General features: G+C 45.5%; 1 protein-coding gene across 1 annotated transcript in view; it reads left to right on the forward strand.

Annotated features, from left to right (window-relative positions):
• The window catches only part of Cnst (consortin, connexin sorting protein), an 80990-nt gene that overhangs the window by 40524 nt on the left and 24738 nt on the right, over positions 1-15728 (forward strand). Inside the window, exons 3-4 of the mRNA XM_021169968.2 lie at positions 5021-5202; positions 14827-14857. Of these exons, the coding sequence (XP_021025627.1) occupies positions 5021-5202; positions 14827-14857 (213 nt within the window). The remainder of the gene's footprint in view (positions 1-5020; positions 5203-14826; positions 14858-15728) is intronic.

Here is a 15728-nt window from a genome sequence, read left to right on the forward strand (position 1 = left end):
GTCTGTCTCTCTCCTCGTCTCCCTCTGCTTTGCTTTCATGTTTCCTATTGGTTTTTTGTTCTTCCTTTGGTCTCTGAGCATTTTTGAGACTGGTAACCTACTTTCATTAGTAGGCCTGCTGTTTTAGTCTTCCTCAGAAATGTTTTCCATCCTTCGATTTCTTTCCTTATTCCGGCCATTCTAAACTGTTTCTTTGTCACTTTGAGACTTTTGTTATTGGATGCTGGACCTGGTGAACCCTATGATGGCAGTGACTCTGGGAAGCAGAGGGGTGGCACTTCTTCACTGGGTTAACTTGGGTTCCTTTTCTGGGCTTTCGAGCTTGGCTCTGGGCTCTCTAACAGGCTGTTTGTGGTTCCTCCTCACTGCAGAGCCTCTCAGATCATGGATGTGAAAGCTCAGGGCTTTCTCTAAGCATTTATTCTTCCTAACAACCAGGACTGGCTTTGTAGTTTGTCAATCACATGGGCATTCTCAAATGCCCTGCTTTCTTTTCTTGAAGGTGACATTGTTCCTGACTTTCCCTCTCTGGCTTCAGATATCATTTTGTAACTCAACTAGTTGTCAGTTGACTTTCTGCTCACCTGACAATAATTTACAGCAGAGTCTGCCACTTCCTGCTCTGGAGGGGTTCCTACTTAGATGACACAGACAAACACCTGTGTCTGTCCTTCAGGTAACAGAGACAAGTCAGATAAAGGGACATGGGAGAGTGGGGCTGCCTCTCCTGCCGTTTTGCTTTGAAAACCTAACTAGGGCTCCATCACAACTGTGCTTACTTGGTCATTGCTGGCTCCTAGACCCTTTGGGTCTCATTTGTCTGGGATAATGTCTCACATTCATGGTTTCCGCTTTTAAATGATCCAGTCACACTATTCCTCTGCCTGGAAGCCAGCAGTCGCGTCTCAGCTGAGCTGGCAGATGGCGGATACTAGAGGGGCATGCATGCCAGGGTGCAGTCCTGGCATTTCGAGACAAAAGCTGTTAGAAGCTATCCCTGGGCTCTAAAGTGCTTCCTGACAACCCTCAGGCTCTCAGCTGACTGGATCAGTCTTGTGCCAGAGGCACAGAACTGAATAAATGTATCTCAGTCAAGATAGACTACCTGATCTTTGCCCCAAAGCTGTTACAAATTTTTAAATCAAATCAAATTGTTTCTCAGTCTTTTGCTAAAATCAAGTATAAAAGCTAAATAAAACCTTAACAGACACATGTTGAACAGTGTTCTCTTTTTTAGAGCTTAATGAAGTTGACAGGTGTTAAGTTAAATTAGGGCTTCTGAATTTGCCTGTCATCTGCAAAATGTATAAATAGCATCCCCACCTTGTTTGGAGGGTACTTTAATTGTAACTCACGTGGTTTTGCAAAGGAAGGTAACTAGAGTTTCTTGTTTCTCTTTAACCATCTGGATTCGTGTACAGTAGCACCGAGCTTTCTCTATATTGAGTGAGGCATTATAGTTAAGGGGAAATTGCATGCAGCAAGCAGTTCATGTTTTGATTTTCTTGCTTAACGATAAATGTGTTTTTACAAGAGAACTTCTTATGTACCACAAAGAATTTTAGAGATAACACATGACATATAATTAACCTTCTTAAAGTGAGAAACAATTAGAAGACTTATTGGGCATTGTTGCCAAATGTAACAATGTCAAAATTACCTTGAAATACACACAGACAACCACCAGGCTTCCATATTATACTTTGAATGTTCAAGTAGCTATCATAAAGTCATTTACTACAAGAGAAAGGTGCAGATTCACATCATGTTAGCCTGTAAGTCTATGGTTATACCTGTGTTTCTCTTCTTAAACGTTGCCCGACTAAAAGAAGCCCATTCTGTGCTGAGAAGAAACGAGATATGAAGCCATGGGAAGATGTGAAGGAAACTTGAGTGTCTAAGAAAAAGAAGCCATCCTGGAAGGCAATGCATGTTACTGTATTGGGGACACGAGCCCGCTGGTGCTCACACTAACAGTGTTGGTGAATGTTGAACTAAGTCTGTAACTATCATACATGCTCCTTTTTAAATGTTTTCATTTGTTCTTTTGTTTTAATTTTTGTTTTTCGTTTTGGGTTTCTCTGTGTAGCCTTGGCTGTTCCAGAACTCAGTCTGCAAACTAGGCTGGCCTGGAATTCACAGATTCAACTTCCTCTGCCTCTCTAATGCTAGGATTAAAGGTGTGATCCACCATGCCAAGCTATTTTCTACTCTTATATTTTGCTTTTTTTTTGGGGGGGGGGTGTCTTTTTACTTAGTCCAAGATGGCTTTAAATTTCCTACAAAGGATGACCTGGAACCGATTCTCCTGCCTCTGTTTAAGTGCTGAGGCACAGGAGAGTGCCACTGTGTCCGGCTTAGTTCTTATTCACTACAACATAGGGATGTAAGCTTTATTAGTGTTTGCCTTTGAATGGTTTTCTTAAAAGGGGGGAGGTTTATCTGTCTCAATGATCTCCTTCACCTGGCAGTGAGGGTCAGGAGCACACCTTGGTTTTCCTGTCTCCACTACTTTATATACGGCTATCGATCTTAGAAGCTAGATGCCCAGAGAAGCCAAAACAAAGCTAGGAATCAGAGTATAAGTAACTTGGATAAAGTACAGGAGATAAGTGTTGGAAGCAGGCCTGGCTTCTGGATTGTCCTTTCTCTGGTTCTTGGGCAAGAAAAGTTCTCTCCTCTTCTTTCTTTCTTCTTCCTCCTTTCCCTTCCTCCTCTTCTTCCCCCTCTTCTTCCTCTTTTTTTTTTTTTTTTTTTTTTTTTTTTGCTGTGCAAGGAATGTGGTCCCAGGCCTCATACCATTAAGCAACTCCCACTGCCTCATATTCCTTTCTTTTAAAAAAATGTTGTTAATTTTGTGTATTTGTGGAGGTCAGACCTCTGTGTCAGGTGTCATCAATTGCTTGTCCACCTAATTATTTTACATTTGATTGATTGAGACTGAATTTCTGTCCTGACTTGTTTTATGCCAACTTGTCCCAAGCTAGAGTCATCAGAGAGGTGGAAACCCTAATTGACAAAATGCCTCCGTAAGACGGGGCTGTAAGCAAGACTGTGGGGTGTTCTCGAAATTAGTGATTGAAGTGAGACAGCCCAGCCTATTGTGGGTGGTGCCATCCCTGAGCTGGTGATCCTGGGTACTATAAGAAAGCAGGCTGAGCAAGACATGAGAAACAACCCAGTCAGCAGCACCCTTCCATAGCCCTACATCAACTCCTGCTTCCAGGTTCCTGCCCTGTTTAGTTCCTGTCCTGACTTCCTTCCATGATGAACAGTGATGTGGAAGTGTAAGCCAAATAAACCCTTTCCTCCCCAAGTTGCTTTTGATCGTGGTGTTTTATCATAGCACTAGCAACCCTAATAAGGACAGTTTCTCACTGAACCCAGAGCTCAGTGGTTGCCTGTAAGTAGGTAGCCAGCAAGCCTTAGAGGTTTTCCCATACGCAGCTCTCCAGTGCTGTTGTTGTTTGTGACAGATTATCTTGTAGCCCACTCTGGCTTCAAATTCAATGTGAAGTTAAAGATGGCATAGAACCTCAGATCTTGCTGCTTCCGCTTGCCAACTGCTGGGTTTACAAATGTGTGTGTACCACCAGGCCAGCACTTTGTGTATTACTTAATCATCAAAATCTCTGTGAGGATCTTGACTGTTAGTTTATCAGATCTAGGGACGATTTGAGAACTCATCTCCATTTATGGTGAGTAACTTTCTACTCTAAGGTCACTCTGAAAGATAATGCTGTAACTGGGCCCTGGCTCCTCCCTGTTCAAAGCTCTTTGACTTATGGACTCTGTCTCAGTAGAGAATGTTATCCCAAGACATACGATATAGGTGTGGGTGATACATCTCTGCAGTTCTGTGTGTGTGTGTGTGTTAGGGTAGAACACAAATAGGTAGGAGATGTATGGAGTATTTCCCTAGGGATATAAAGAGTGTACTAGTCCACTAGAGCATTGGGTTTATGTGGTAGACAGAGAAAGGCAGGGTTTGGGGCACATTGTCAAAGGAAGGAAAGGGCTGCTTGTCTTCTCTTACTAGGAAAGACCCTTTCTGAGACAGACCAGCTGAACGATGCTAGTGACAGATGGGCAGCTCACGTGATTTGAACATGAGCATTGGAATCAGTCCTGAGGTTCTGGTGAATGGGGTTAGCGTTGCTAACGGTTAAAGTGGAAAGCGTGGGTGCATCTCACCGGCGGTGGTGGGACTCAGCACTCCGTGGTGACAGCTCAGAAATTTGCAGTGCTTTCTCTCCAGGGAAATCACCTTACTGAGGTTAGCGTTGCTACCTGAGTCCTCACAGTCTCCTGGGACCTACAAGTAGCTCTCACATTGAGGAGGTTCAGTTTGTTTAGCTGTCTCACAGGGTGACACGATGACCTTCCTGTTCAGGGATCTCTCACTGGAGGCAAGCCAGAACCCCAGAGTATTGTGTACCTTTCTTTTGGAAGAATCAAGTTTTTGATCAGGCAGTAAGTTGCATATATTTCTTTATCTTTTTATGATATGCCACGAGTGCGGCTCTGTTTGTGTGTGCCTCTGTGTCTTCATATTGAAGCCAGAGGACAACAGTGGATGTCAGTCCCCAAGCAGCGACCACTTTTGTATTTCCTCAGACATAGTGTCTTCCCAGGCTGGACCTCACCAAGGGCTAGGCTGGCTAGCCAGCAAGCCGCAGGAATCCACCTGTCTCTGTCCCTCTGGCAGTGGGATTAACAGAGTGTGCTACCGTGCCCAGCTTCTTTTTGTTTTGTTTTGTTTTAAACAGGACTTCTGGGTATTAATCTGGGTTTTCAAGCTTGTGAAGTGAACCCTTCTTACCAGGCCTCAGTGAGAGTTTTGCAGAAATGGTTGCATCAGTGTTCCTAACAACAGCAAACCATCAACCACTGAAGGAGGCCTTGCGGTTTCTGGGTTACTTCTACTTGAAAGTTATATCATGAATGCAGATGCTAGTTTAAAAGCATTCCTCCATGACAGGGTCTAGCCTAATGTGGTCATTTCTTTCACTTTCTATAGGTGATGCCGTACCTGTAATGCAGACGCAGAATGCAACGTCACAGGCTGGTGGCAAGGAGGAGGCTGCGGGAGTGAACGCGAATGACCCACCCAAAGCGCCAGCGCTGCAGCCGCTCTTCTCGCTGATCCGAGGCGAGGTGGCACAGATGGACTCTAGGGCACTTCCCCTCTTCCTCCACCAGGTATGACATCCATCACACCCACCCTAAATCCGGTTCTTCACGGTCGACTCATCCCACTCACTGTTGACCCTAAGTGCATGGCTGGTAGAAGATTTGGCATAGTCTGGGTGGTGGACATCGTGGCCTTACATGATTTGTAATTTGGTCAAGTAGCCAACGCCTTTATTCAGTGATTCAGTTAAGTACAAGAAATCAATATGGCAAGATGAGTTTAGTAAGCTCCAACTGAGTGTCAAGAGGCCTACTAGCTGCTGAAGGAACAAAGACTTCCTAATGCCCCCATGAGAGGGCAGCAGTGAGTATGCACACCAGAGCGTGGGACTTTGTACTGTCAGAGTGGCCATGTCTAAGGGTCATCAGCTGCACAAGACAAGCAGTTAGCTTTGCCCAGTCAGCAACAGAGAAAAGAAGGCAGCTCCTAAGCTGGATTGGTCAGGAAGAGTAGGCGCTGGAGCCCTTAAAGCACTTCCTGCTCTCCCACAAGACCGTTGATCAATTCCGAGCATCCACAGGGCAGCTCATAACTGTCTGGAACTCCAGCTCCAGGGAATCCCAGCTCCCTCTTCTGGCCCCTGCAGGCCTCGAACATGCAAGAGTTGCCTACATGTAAATGCCCATACATTCATATAGCATCTTTTAAATTCTTAAAAGAAAAGTGACCTATCACAGCAGAGTGACTGGGCTGTGAAAGCTATGGCTGGAAAGGGACTGAGGTGAAATGAGAGCAAGAACTCACAGCAGGGAGAAGGCCTTGCATGCTTGGGTGAGGTGTTTCTGTTGTTATTGATATTGTGATGCTGGGGATAACTGATGGGTCTCACAGGTGATGCTGGGGATAACTGATGGCTCTCACAGGTGGTGCTGGGGATAACTGATGGGTCTCACAGGTGGTGCTGGGATAACTGTGGGGTCTCACAGGTGGTACTAGGATAACTGTAGGGTCTCACAGGTCATTCTGGGGATAACTGTAGGGTCTCATGTGTGCTTAGCCAGCTCCCACTGGTAAGTGACACAACAGATCCCCAGAATACAACTTGGATTTTAGAAATAGAATTCTTCTGATGGTTAGGAGGTTGGTGTACTATAAGGTAGAGAACATGGAGGGAGGTCTTCAGGACAGTGGTGGGAAGCCTTCTAGCATGTAAGATCCCCTGGGCAAATTTTAAATATTTGTGATTTGGACTTTATTTGCAGTTAAAATGAAAGTAATTGGTACTAGAGAAAGATTTTCTGTTTTGTTTCTGTTTTGAGATGATGTTTCCTGTATCCTGGCTGTGTAGCTCAGGAAGCCTTGAATATCTGATCCTCCTGCCTCTTCCCCCAATGACTTGATTACAGGCATGACCCAGTGTACCCAATTCATGTGAGTCCAAGGCTGAGCAAGCACTGTGACAAAGGAGCTGCACTCCTAGCCCTTGATTTTGTTTTGGTTTTTTTTTAATCTCATTTCCCTATTTCAATGTTGGCAGTTAAACAGAGGTATTTTTTATTTGTTTTTTAAGTATAATACCTTTTGTTCCAAGGCACTAAGGTGCATATCTTTACAGATTTATGTTATCTGCTGTGTGACTGTTGAAGACTCGTGGCTTGCTGCTTGGCCCCAATCATTACTGACTTGCCATCTTTGCCCCCACACCAAGGCTTCCAGCCTTTGCTGCATTCGCACAGTGGGTTGAGTTTGCAGAAAAGTGCTCACGCTGTTACATCCTCCTCATTACCTGTCTGTCCATGGAGCACCTGAGGTCGCCCCTCCCTCCCATCGAGTTCCTCAACATTAGTACCAGAGTTTGCTTTTGGATGGATAATGCATCCATATTTAAAATAACCTGGGGCTGGTGAGATGGCTCAGTGGGTAAGAGCACCCAACTGCTCTTCCGAAGGTCCAGAGTTCAAATCCCAGCAACCACATGGTGGCTCACAACCATCCGTAACAAGATCTGGCGCCCTCTTCTGGAGTGTCTGAAGACAGCTACAGTGTACTTACATATAATAAATAAATAAATCTTAAAAAAAAAAAGAATTTCCAATCATAAACGTTTCTGTTAAAAAAAAAAAAAACCTGGAAGACCTTTGAATATGGGTTGCCCTTAAGTAGCATAAATAGAGGTTAAGCATAATTTTTAAAAGGTTGTGTGTGTGCGTGTGCGCGTGTGTGCGTGTGCACGTGTGTGCGTGTGTGTGTGCATGTGTATGCATGTGTGTGTGCGCACGCATGTGTGTGCGTGTGTGTGTGCATGTGTATGCGTGTGTGTGTGTGTGTGTGTGTGTGCTCGTGTATATATACACCCTTAGAGAACAGAAGAAGGTGTTGGATCCCCTGAAGCTGGGGTTAAAGTACTTTGTGAGCTGCCCATCTTGTGTGCTGGGACTTGAACTTGGCCCCCTGGAAAAGCAGGTGCTCTTAACCTCTGAGCCTCTCTCAAGCCCCAAGCACCATTAAACAATGGTAGACGATGGTGGTCATATGCCATATAGGAGAACAGCTTTGTCCCCAGTCATCTAAGGGCAAGGATTAGAGATTAGGATTGAAGTAAGAGCTGAAGCTCTCAAAGTAATTTACTGGGGGGGAAAGGATGCCGGGGCAGCGCCAAGAGACAGTAAGTCTGACAGGATGACAGCCATTGGCAAAGCAAGGGTAAGAGTGTTTGGCCATCGATTTTCCTATGGCTTGAACTCCCCTGGAGAAGTTCAGTGGAATATTGGGAAAAGAGTATTTAAGCTAAAGATAGAAATAACAAGACAGGCAGATCTATCCTTAAGCGTGGTTGCATTAGAATTATGAAGACTTTTTGCTTTTTTTTTTTCTCTATGCCAGGAGATCGAAGGGCAGAAGCAAATCAGGAAGGGAAAAGGGCCCGTTTTAGTCAGGAAGAGAACAAGAGTCTTGACCAGGCCTAAAGATTATGTGTGAGCTGTGCAGTTGTGACACACACCTTTAATTCCAGCACTTGGAGGCAGAGGCAGGCTGATTTCTGAGTTCATAGCCAGTCTGGTGTCTACAGAGTGAGTTCCAGGACAGCCAAGGCTACACAGAGAAACCCTGTCTCAAAAAACAAAAGAAAAAAAAAAAAGATTGTGTGTGCATTTCACAGTAAAACACTGCCCCATTTACCAGAAACTCTAGCCCTCTGACCCTCTGTCCCTCAGGTGAGGGGCTCAGGGAGGGTAGTGGCATCCTGCAGAGCTGAGTGGCTCTTGGCTTCTTTATCATTCTAAAGTTGGTAGAAGTCATTTAATGAACATAAGCATGTACTGCAGTGTGTGACACACAGCAAAAGCCTTACGAGAACCACATAGCACTGCAGAGCTGCAGCTCTGTCCTTGCTGTCCCTAGTTCTGAGGCTGCTGTGAAGTCCATGCTCAGAAGCTGCAGAGGATGCTGAGGCGTTAGAGCCATGGGAGTCAGCTGAGGCCATCACCTCCGTGCAGAACACCGGATTCCCTGTCACTTCGCAAGGAACACACAATCCAGGAGGGATGGAAGGATATTTCTTTTTCTTTTTTTTAAATGTATATGAGTCTTTTTTTTTTTTTTAATGTATAGCTGTCTTCAGACACCCCAGAAAAGGGCATCAGATCCCATTACAGATGGTTGTGAGCCACCATGTGGTTGCTGGGAATTGAACTTAGGACCTCTGGAAGAACAGTCAGTGCTCTAAACCACTGAGCCATCTCTCCAGCCCCTGGAAGTATATTTCATTCATTTTAGTAATTCCCAGCACATCAGCTTGTACCTTTCACCTAGACCCACAAGTCATTGACACTTATTCTCTATGATCTGTACATGTACACACACTTTTTCCACTTAAAATTTCGTTTTTTTTTAACATAAGTTTCTTTTATTATAATATGCGCGTGTCTGGAGGTCAGAGGACAACCCCATAGACAACCTCACACCTGCAAGGTTCCAAGGAGCAAACTCGGGCTGTCAGCCTTGCTCAGCAAGCACTTCGACCTGCAGAGCCATCATCCCACTGGCCCTTCTCTGGGGGAAGCAAGTGTGTGTAGCCTCATGAAATCCCACCCAAACTTCCTCACTGCACAAGCCTCCCTGCAGTTACTCCTGTGTTATTTCAACTTCTCCCTTCCACCTGGCAGTTACTGTGACTTGGATAAAACATATTAGACCACGTCACTTAACTCGGCCTTCCAGTGGCATCTCTTCTCAATCATTGGAAAAGCCAAAACCTTTCCCACAGCCTGCAATGCTCCATGTGATCTATGTCTGTTGTCTGTCGGTCCTGGACTCCTATCCGGCTTTCTCAGTGTTTTCCAAGAACTCTGGCTCTCTAGATAAGCTGAGACTATTCCTTTGCTATATAGACTGGGCTGGCTCAGACTCACAGAGATTTGCTTGCTCCTATGTGCTGGGATTAAAGGAGGTGCAAGGACATCTAGTTTTGTTTTTTTAATTAACATCACTATATTGAGGCTGTAGTTCCTGGAAAGAATGTAAGCTGAACATGTCCAGTCCCCAGCATAGGGGAATGGGGTTGAGGTGGGCCCAAACCACTCTAAGGAAAACAACATTCTTCTCAGACACCCATCCCGAGGAGGAAAAGCACCTGCCTCCCACGTCCCTAGGTTATCCTAGTGATAACGATTGGAAGGAGACGTAATCGCACTAGGGACTTTCAGGATGGAGCTGTTGGTAGCGGTCCTGTTCAGTCAGCAAAGTCTCTATCCCTGCAGTGGATCTGGGCCTTCTGGAGAAATCCAGACATCTTGTCAAAGGGAGAATGGAGTGAGGTGACCAAGAAAACCTCAGAGTCTTTCTTGCCAGCCCCTCAGATGTGTGGAGGAAGCCAGTGGTTTTCAGTTGGTTGATTTCACCAACTGTGTGTGAACTAGGTACAGAAGCCTGGGAAGGACTGCAGAGAGGGGAGGGAGACGTTGGATGGCTCAGTGCCCGCCATCCCCATCTTCCACGAGATTCATCCACTCATCTGATGGATACTAAATACCCACCAAAGCAGAGCTACAAAATGATTGGCTAATAGGGGAGGGGGTTGTCAGAAACGGAGACCAGAGCGTCTCAGTAGTTCAAGGTCAGCCTGGGCTGCACAGTGAGTTCTAGGACAACCTGAGCTTCAGCATGGTGATACACGCCCATATACTAGGACAGTTGAGGTAGAAGGCACAGCTTTGTTTCTTATAGATGTGGGTGGCTCTGGCCATTTTTTAAGATGAAAATGATGCCTTCAGGGCCCCACAGTGCCAAGTGTCAGGACCAGAGGAATCAGGTCGTTCACCTGTAAGGCCCATGAGCCATCTGCTCTGCTCGGCTGCTTTTCCGGTTTAGGTAAACGAGGCAGGGAGGCTCTCCTCGTGGTCCTGCTGGACTTAGGTGAAGGGGATTTTCACAGGGTAAATAATCTGTATATCTGTTCTTGGCATTTCCCCTTTGCCTAGAAGTGCATTGACTTTTGAGGCATGGGTTTCGTTACCCTCGTGGGTCAACAGCTCACAGATGCAGCAGTGTACAGCTGTAATCCCAGCCCTGGAGAGGCTGACCCAGGAGGATTGCTGCAAGGTTGAAGCCAGCATGGTCTACATAGTGAGTGAGTTCAAGGTCAGCTTGGGGTTTAGGGTAAAAACCCTGTCTCAGATAACAACAACTGCCACAGGAAATGTAAAGACTAACTTTACGTTCACATTTACATTTTACAAAAAATTACATTTCTGCAGCCCTACCTCCACTGGATTATACTACGAATGAAACCCATGAACACATCCCTCGTGGGAGCAGTTAGTAACTGACTGTCTGCAGTGGTGCACACATACAGAAGGCAAGGCAGGCAGCCTTTAAAGGGTCAGCCATTTGACTTTCATGTCTAAGAGAAGAATTCAGCGCAGTACTGTTTAGTTTTCTCCAGGAGCCTGTAGGCCTCTAGCAGCCTCTGTTAGGCGTAACCCATACTGTTTCTTCTGGGAGATCTGGCCAATGTTGTTCCTTTTCAACTGCTAGGTATAAGTTTAACAGCTCCTTTCTTGTTCTTAGTAATGGCAGGGATAGTGACCTCCACATGAAATACTTAGACTAGAAAACCGGAGGGATCAGTGGAACCCATTCTGAGAGTGTAACCTCTGGTGTGCTGGCTCAGTTGGCCAAGGAGCTTGTCATCCACCAAGCTTGGCATCCTGAACCAGTCCCTGGAACTCTCTGTGGAAGAGAAAACCTGCTCTGGCAAGTTGTTCTCTTGCCACCACACGTCGCAGACACACACCCACACACATACACATACCAAATAATGGATACAAAAGCAATATTATGTAAAAAAAAATAGTTATGTGGAATATCTTAAGTATCGCAAGTTATGCTAAGCTTTATCAATAATTTAGCTTACTGGTCTGGTCATAAACACTGTCTCAGCCGGGCGTGGTGGCGAACGCCTTTAATCCCAGCACTCGGGAGGCAGAGGCAGGTGGATTTCTGAGTTCGAGGCCAGCCTGGTCTACAGAGTGAGTTCCAGGATCAGCCAGGACTACACAGAGAAACCCTGTCTCGAAAAACCACAAAAAAAATAAATAAATAAAAAATAAAAAATAAACACTGTCTCATCAAGATCCTTAAAAAAAAAAGTCTAAGTTTTTTTCCCTAAATACAAAAATAAAATATAAATGAAGACATCCAGAATATGAAAATCATCTATTATATAAAAATTCAGCTTCTCAACTGAAAAAAGTTCAGTATAAACAAGTGCTGAGAACTCCCAGAAACCCATTGTCCTTGTGGTGGGCGTTACAGGGCACACAGTATGAGATAATCACCTCAGAGTGCAGTTACCTCCGTGTTTACTTATTTTCCTGTGCTGTGTATTGAACCCGGGGCCTTGCACTGTCAGGCCGGCCCCTGCTTTACCACCAGCTCCCTCCCCAGTCCATACAGGTGTTGAACACAGATTAGGAGTGGATATTTCTTTCCAAGTTTGCTACATTTCTCCAGTGTCAGCCCTGGGGCCATCCTGTTTCTCAAAGCTGAGTTACTATCCCACAGAAATACACGGCAAAGGATGCTGCTTACTAGGGGAAAGACAATTTTGAACTCTTACAGAAACATAAGTACTTAAAGTCAGCACCAAATGAATTCTGTAAAGTGGTTACTCAGTGGGAGACTTAGTATTGCCTCCATTCAGTCTTCATCTGCAAGTTCCTTAGCTGCAGGGCTTAAGCCTGGGCTGGCCTTAACTCCATGCACAGCATTCCAGCAGAGAGAGAACCAAGGCAATCTGTCCCTAGTGTTTCAAGGTCACTAGCAGCCCAGGAAAGATTGGCAAAGTTGGATATATAGAATTAAGTGTTGCTGTTAAAATATAAAATGATTTTTTACTCACTTTTGTACATTCTTGAGTCTAGATGACACACTGTGTGTGAGACCAAGGGTCAGAAACGCAGCGGAGACTGTTCAGGAGTTCAGAGGTTTTTTAAGTCGAAGAAATTCGTAATTAATGAATGAACTGTATCTGCCTGTGACGGGGCTCGTTCTGTCCTGGCTGGCCCTGAACTCCCGGGCTCATGCTACTGCTCTGCCTGATCCTCAGTAGCTGGGATTAAAGTGCGTGCCTGATTTTTTTCCTTCTTTTTAATTTAAAGATCCTTTAGAATGAAACTGATAAGTGAGAAGCCTTTTCTGGGATCAGTTCCTGAGACTGGACTCTCTCTAGTTCTGAGTATTTGTGGCATTACGCATGTTCAACTGTTAACAGTTCACTTACCCTGGTCTGTCTCCCTTGTTGTTGTTGTTGTTGTTGTTGTTGTTGTTGTTGTGACCTACCCTATGTAACCCCACACACTAGGCAAGCCCACGGCCACTGAGCTACATACATCCCCGAGCTATGTTTGAGGTTCTAGGGACTGGATTCGGAGCCTAGAGCATGCTGGGCAAGCACTGTCTCAGCTAACCTGGTCTTTTTAAAAATAGCAGCGCAGCGCCAGGCCTATATTTAGCACCCAGGAAGTCGAAGCAGAAAGATCAGCAGTTCAGAGTCATCCTTGGCTACATAGTGAATTCAGGCAAGCCTGCACTACAAGAGATCTTGTGCCAAAAAGAAATAGGTCTCAGCGTGGGGCTTGAGAGATGGCTAAGCAGTAAGGAGCTTGTAAAGCTCTTCCAGAGAGCCTGGGTTCAGTCACAACTGCCTGTACCTGCATCCCCCTGGGGTTCAGATGCCACTGGCTTCTGCAGGCACCTGCACTCACCGACCATGCCCATACACAGGCATACACATGATTTAAAACGAAATAAATATCTTTAAAACAGGACTGAAGTGATGGCTCAGATGGGAAAGTACCTGTTCTGTGAGCATGAGAACGTGAGTCTGGATCCCCAGTCTCCGTGTATGCAAGCAAGCAGTGCTGATGATGACCAGGCCCCCACACATCCCCAGAGCTAAATGGCCACTCAGTGTAGCCAACTGCTGAGCACCAGGTTCTATGGAATGCCTTGAGTCAAAAAAGAAGGTGCAAGCCGGGCGTGGTGGCGCACGCCTTTAATCCCAGCACTCGGGAGGCAGAGGCAGGTGGATCTCTGTGAGGTTGAGGCCAGCCTGGGCTACAGAGTAAGATCCAGTCTCAGAAATAATCCCAATAATAAAGGTAAACAATTGCAGGCCACACCTCATTTCAAACTCCAGTGTGTGTGCAGGTATGTACATACAAACACACTAAGAATATCAATAAAAATATCAAAGCGTGCTCTTACCTTGTGGTGCTGTTTACAACCCCAGCATCTGAAAAGGAGGGGTAAGAGTTATGGTCACTCTCGGCCGCATGTGGCATTGAAGGCCACCTTGGGCCACATGAGACATAATCTCACACACACACACCAAAACCAGTGTCCCCTGAGCTTTTGAGCTGGTAGTTTTAAAGTAGAAATGAAATAGTGTTAAAGTCTCATGTAATGTGACATTTCTGCCGTGTGTGTGGTGTGTGTGTGTGTGTGTTCCATGATGCTCATGTAGAGGGAAGAGGACAATTTAGGGAAACTTCTTTCTTCCACCATGTGGAATCACATGAATTGAACTCAAGTTGTCAGCCTAGGCAGACTCATCTCGCATCTTTCCCTACTGAGCCATCTCCCTGACCCCATTTCTAACTGTTTGTTTGTTTGTTTGTTTGTTTGTTTGTTTGTTTTTTGAGACTCTGTATAACCCTGGCTGCCCTGGAACTCAATCTGTAGACCAGGTTGACCTCAAACTCAGAAATCCGCCTGCCTCTGCCTCCCAAGTGCTGGGATTAAAGGCGTGCGCCACCACTGCCTGGCCATTTCTAACTTTTAGTTTATAATAATAATCTTTTAAACCTGTTGACCCCCCTACTGCAGCTTTGTAAGCCTATAGCTTTCCCCTCATCCCTAAGCATTCTTCCTTTTTAAACTTAAGGGGCTAAGTGAAGCTTGTTAGGACGTGACTAGACTGGAAAGAACATGGTGGTATGGCAGCTGAAGGGTACCCGTGCTAGCTTTGCTGACAGAGACCCTAGGATTGTGGCCTGCGCCTACAGAGTTCCTCTGAACTCGTGGATGTGGTGAAATCATTTTGTTAGTAGCCTATCAAAGCAGCCTTACAAGATCTTGCCAAGTTCGTCCTTTCACTCAAATACTCCTTTCTTCTTCTGTCTTTACAGGTAGCTGAGACCTATTTCCAGGAAGAAGACTGTATCCTTTCTACATTACAGACAGAATTCATAGGCTGCTTGGAAGAACCATCTTTTTTTTATATTGAGGTCCAGGAAACAAGCTGTGCAGACCGAATGGTTTCAGCAGGTTTTGGCAGTTGAGCGTGCCCTTGTAGCCACCTCAAAGAGCAAAGTGTAGGAAACAGGTCACTCCAGAAATCCTCTAGAGCCATTTAAATGTGGCTTTCCATAAAGAACCCCTAAGTTTACCAACATTAAATATTTATATTCAGGAGCATGGGGAAAACACATGCTGCCGGGAAGAGAAACTTTAAAAATCTTTTAGATTCTCCTGCTCTTAAGCACACAAGTCAAACATTCACATAGTGGAACATGCCCGACAGCAGCAGACAGTAACTCCTCTGATTGCATGCTGCAAGTGTGGTCCTGAGCTGCACACAGTAGGGCCACGTGCAGAGAAAGATATCATTAGGTGGTTTTGTTGTTTGGAGAATATCATGTTAAGATCCATCTGCATCATTGGGCAATTTAAATTTATGTTTTAATGCTTCCTCACTAATAGAAATATTTTATGATGTACAGATGTATGTTAAAAGGACAGATTAGGTCTTCACTAGTAAACAACAAAATAAAGTTTTCCAGTACACCTCAAGTACACATCCGAAAAGGAAGCCTTCAGTCCTGGGCAGAGGGTGCAGAGCCTGGGCAGAGGGAGCAGAGTCTGGGCAGAGGGTGCAGAGCCTGGGCAGAGGGTGCAGAGTCTGGGAAGAGGGTGCAGAGCCTGGGCAGAGGGAGCAGAGCCTGGGCAGAGGGAACTGAGTCTGGGCAGAGAGTGAAGAGCCTGGGCAGAGGGAGCAGAGCCTGGGCAGAAGGAACAGAGCCTGGGCAGA

Source organism: Mus caroli, chromosome 1 (genome assembly GCF_900094665.2).
Source record: "Mus caroli chromosome 1, CAROLI_EIJ_v1.1, whole genome shotgun sequence".
Lineage (NCBI taxonomy): Eukaryota > Metazoa > Chordata > Mammalia > Rodentia > Muridae > Mus > Mus caroli.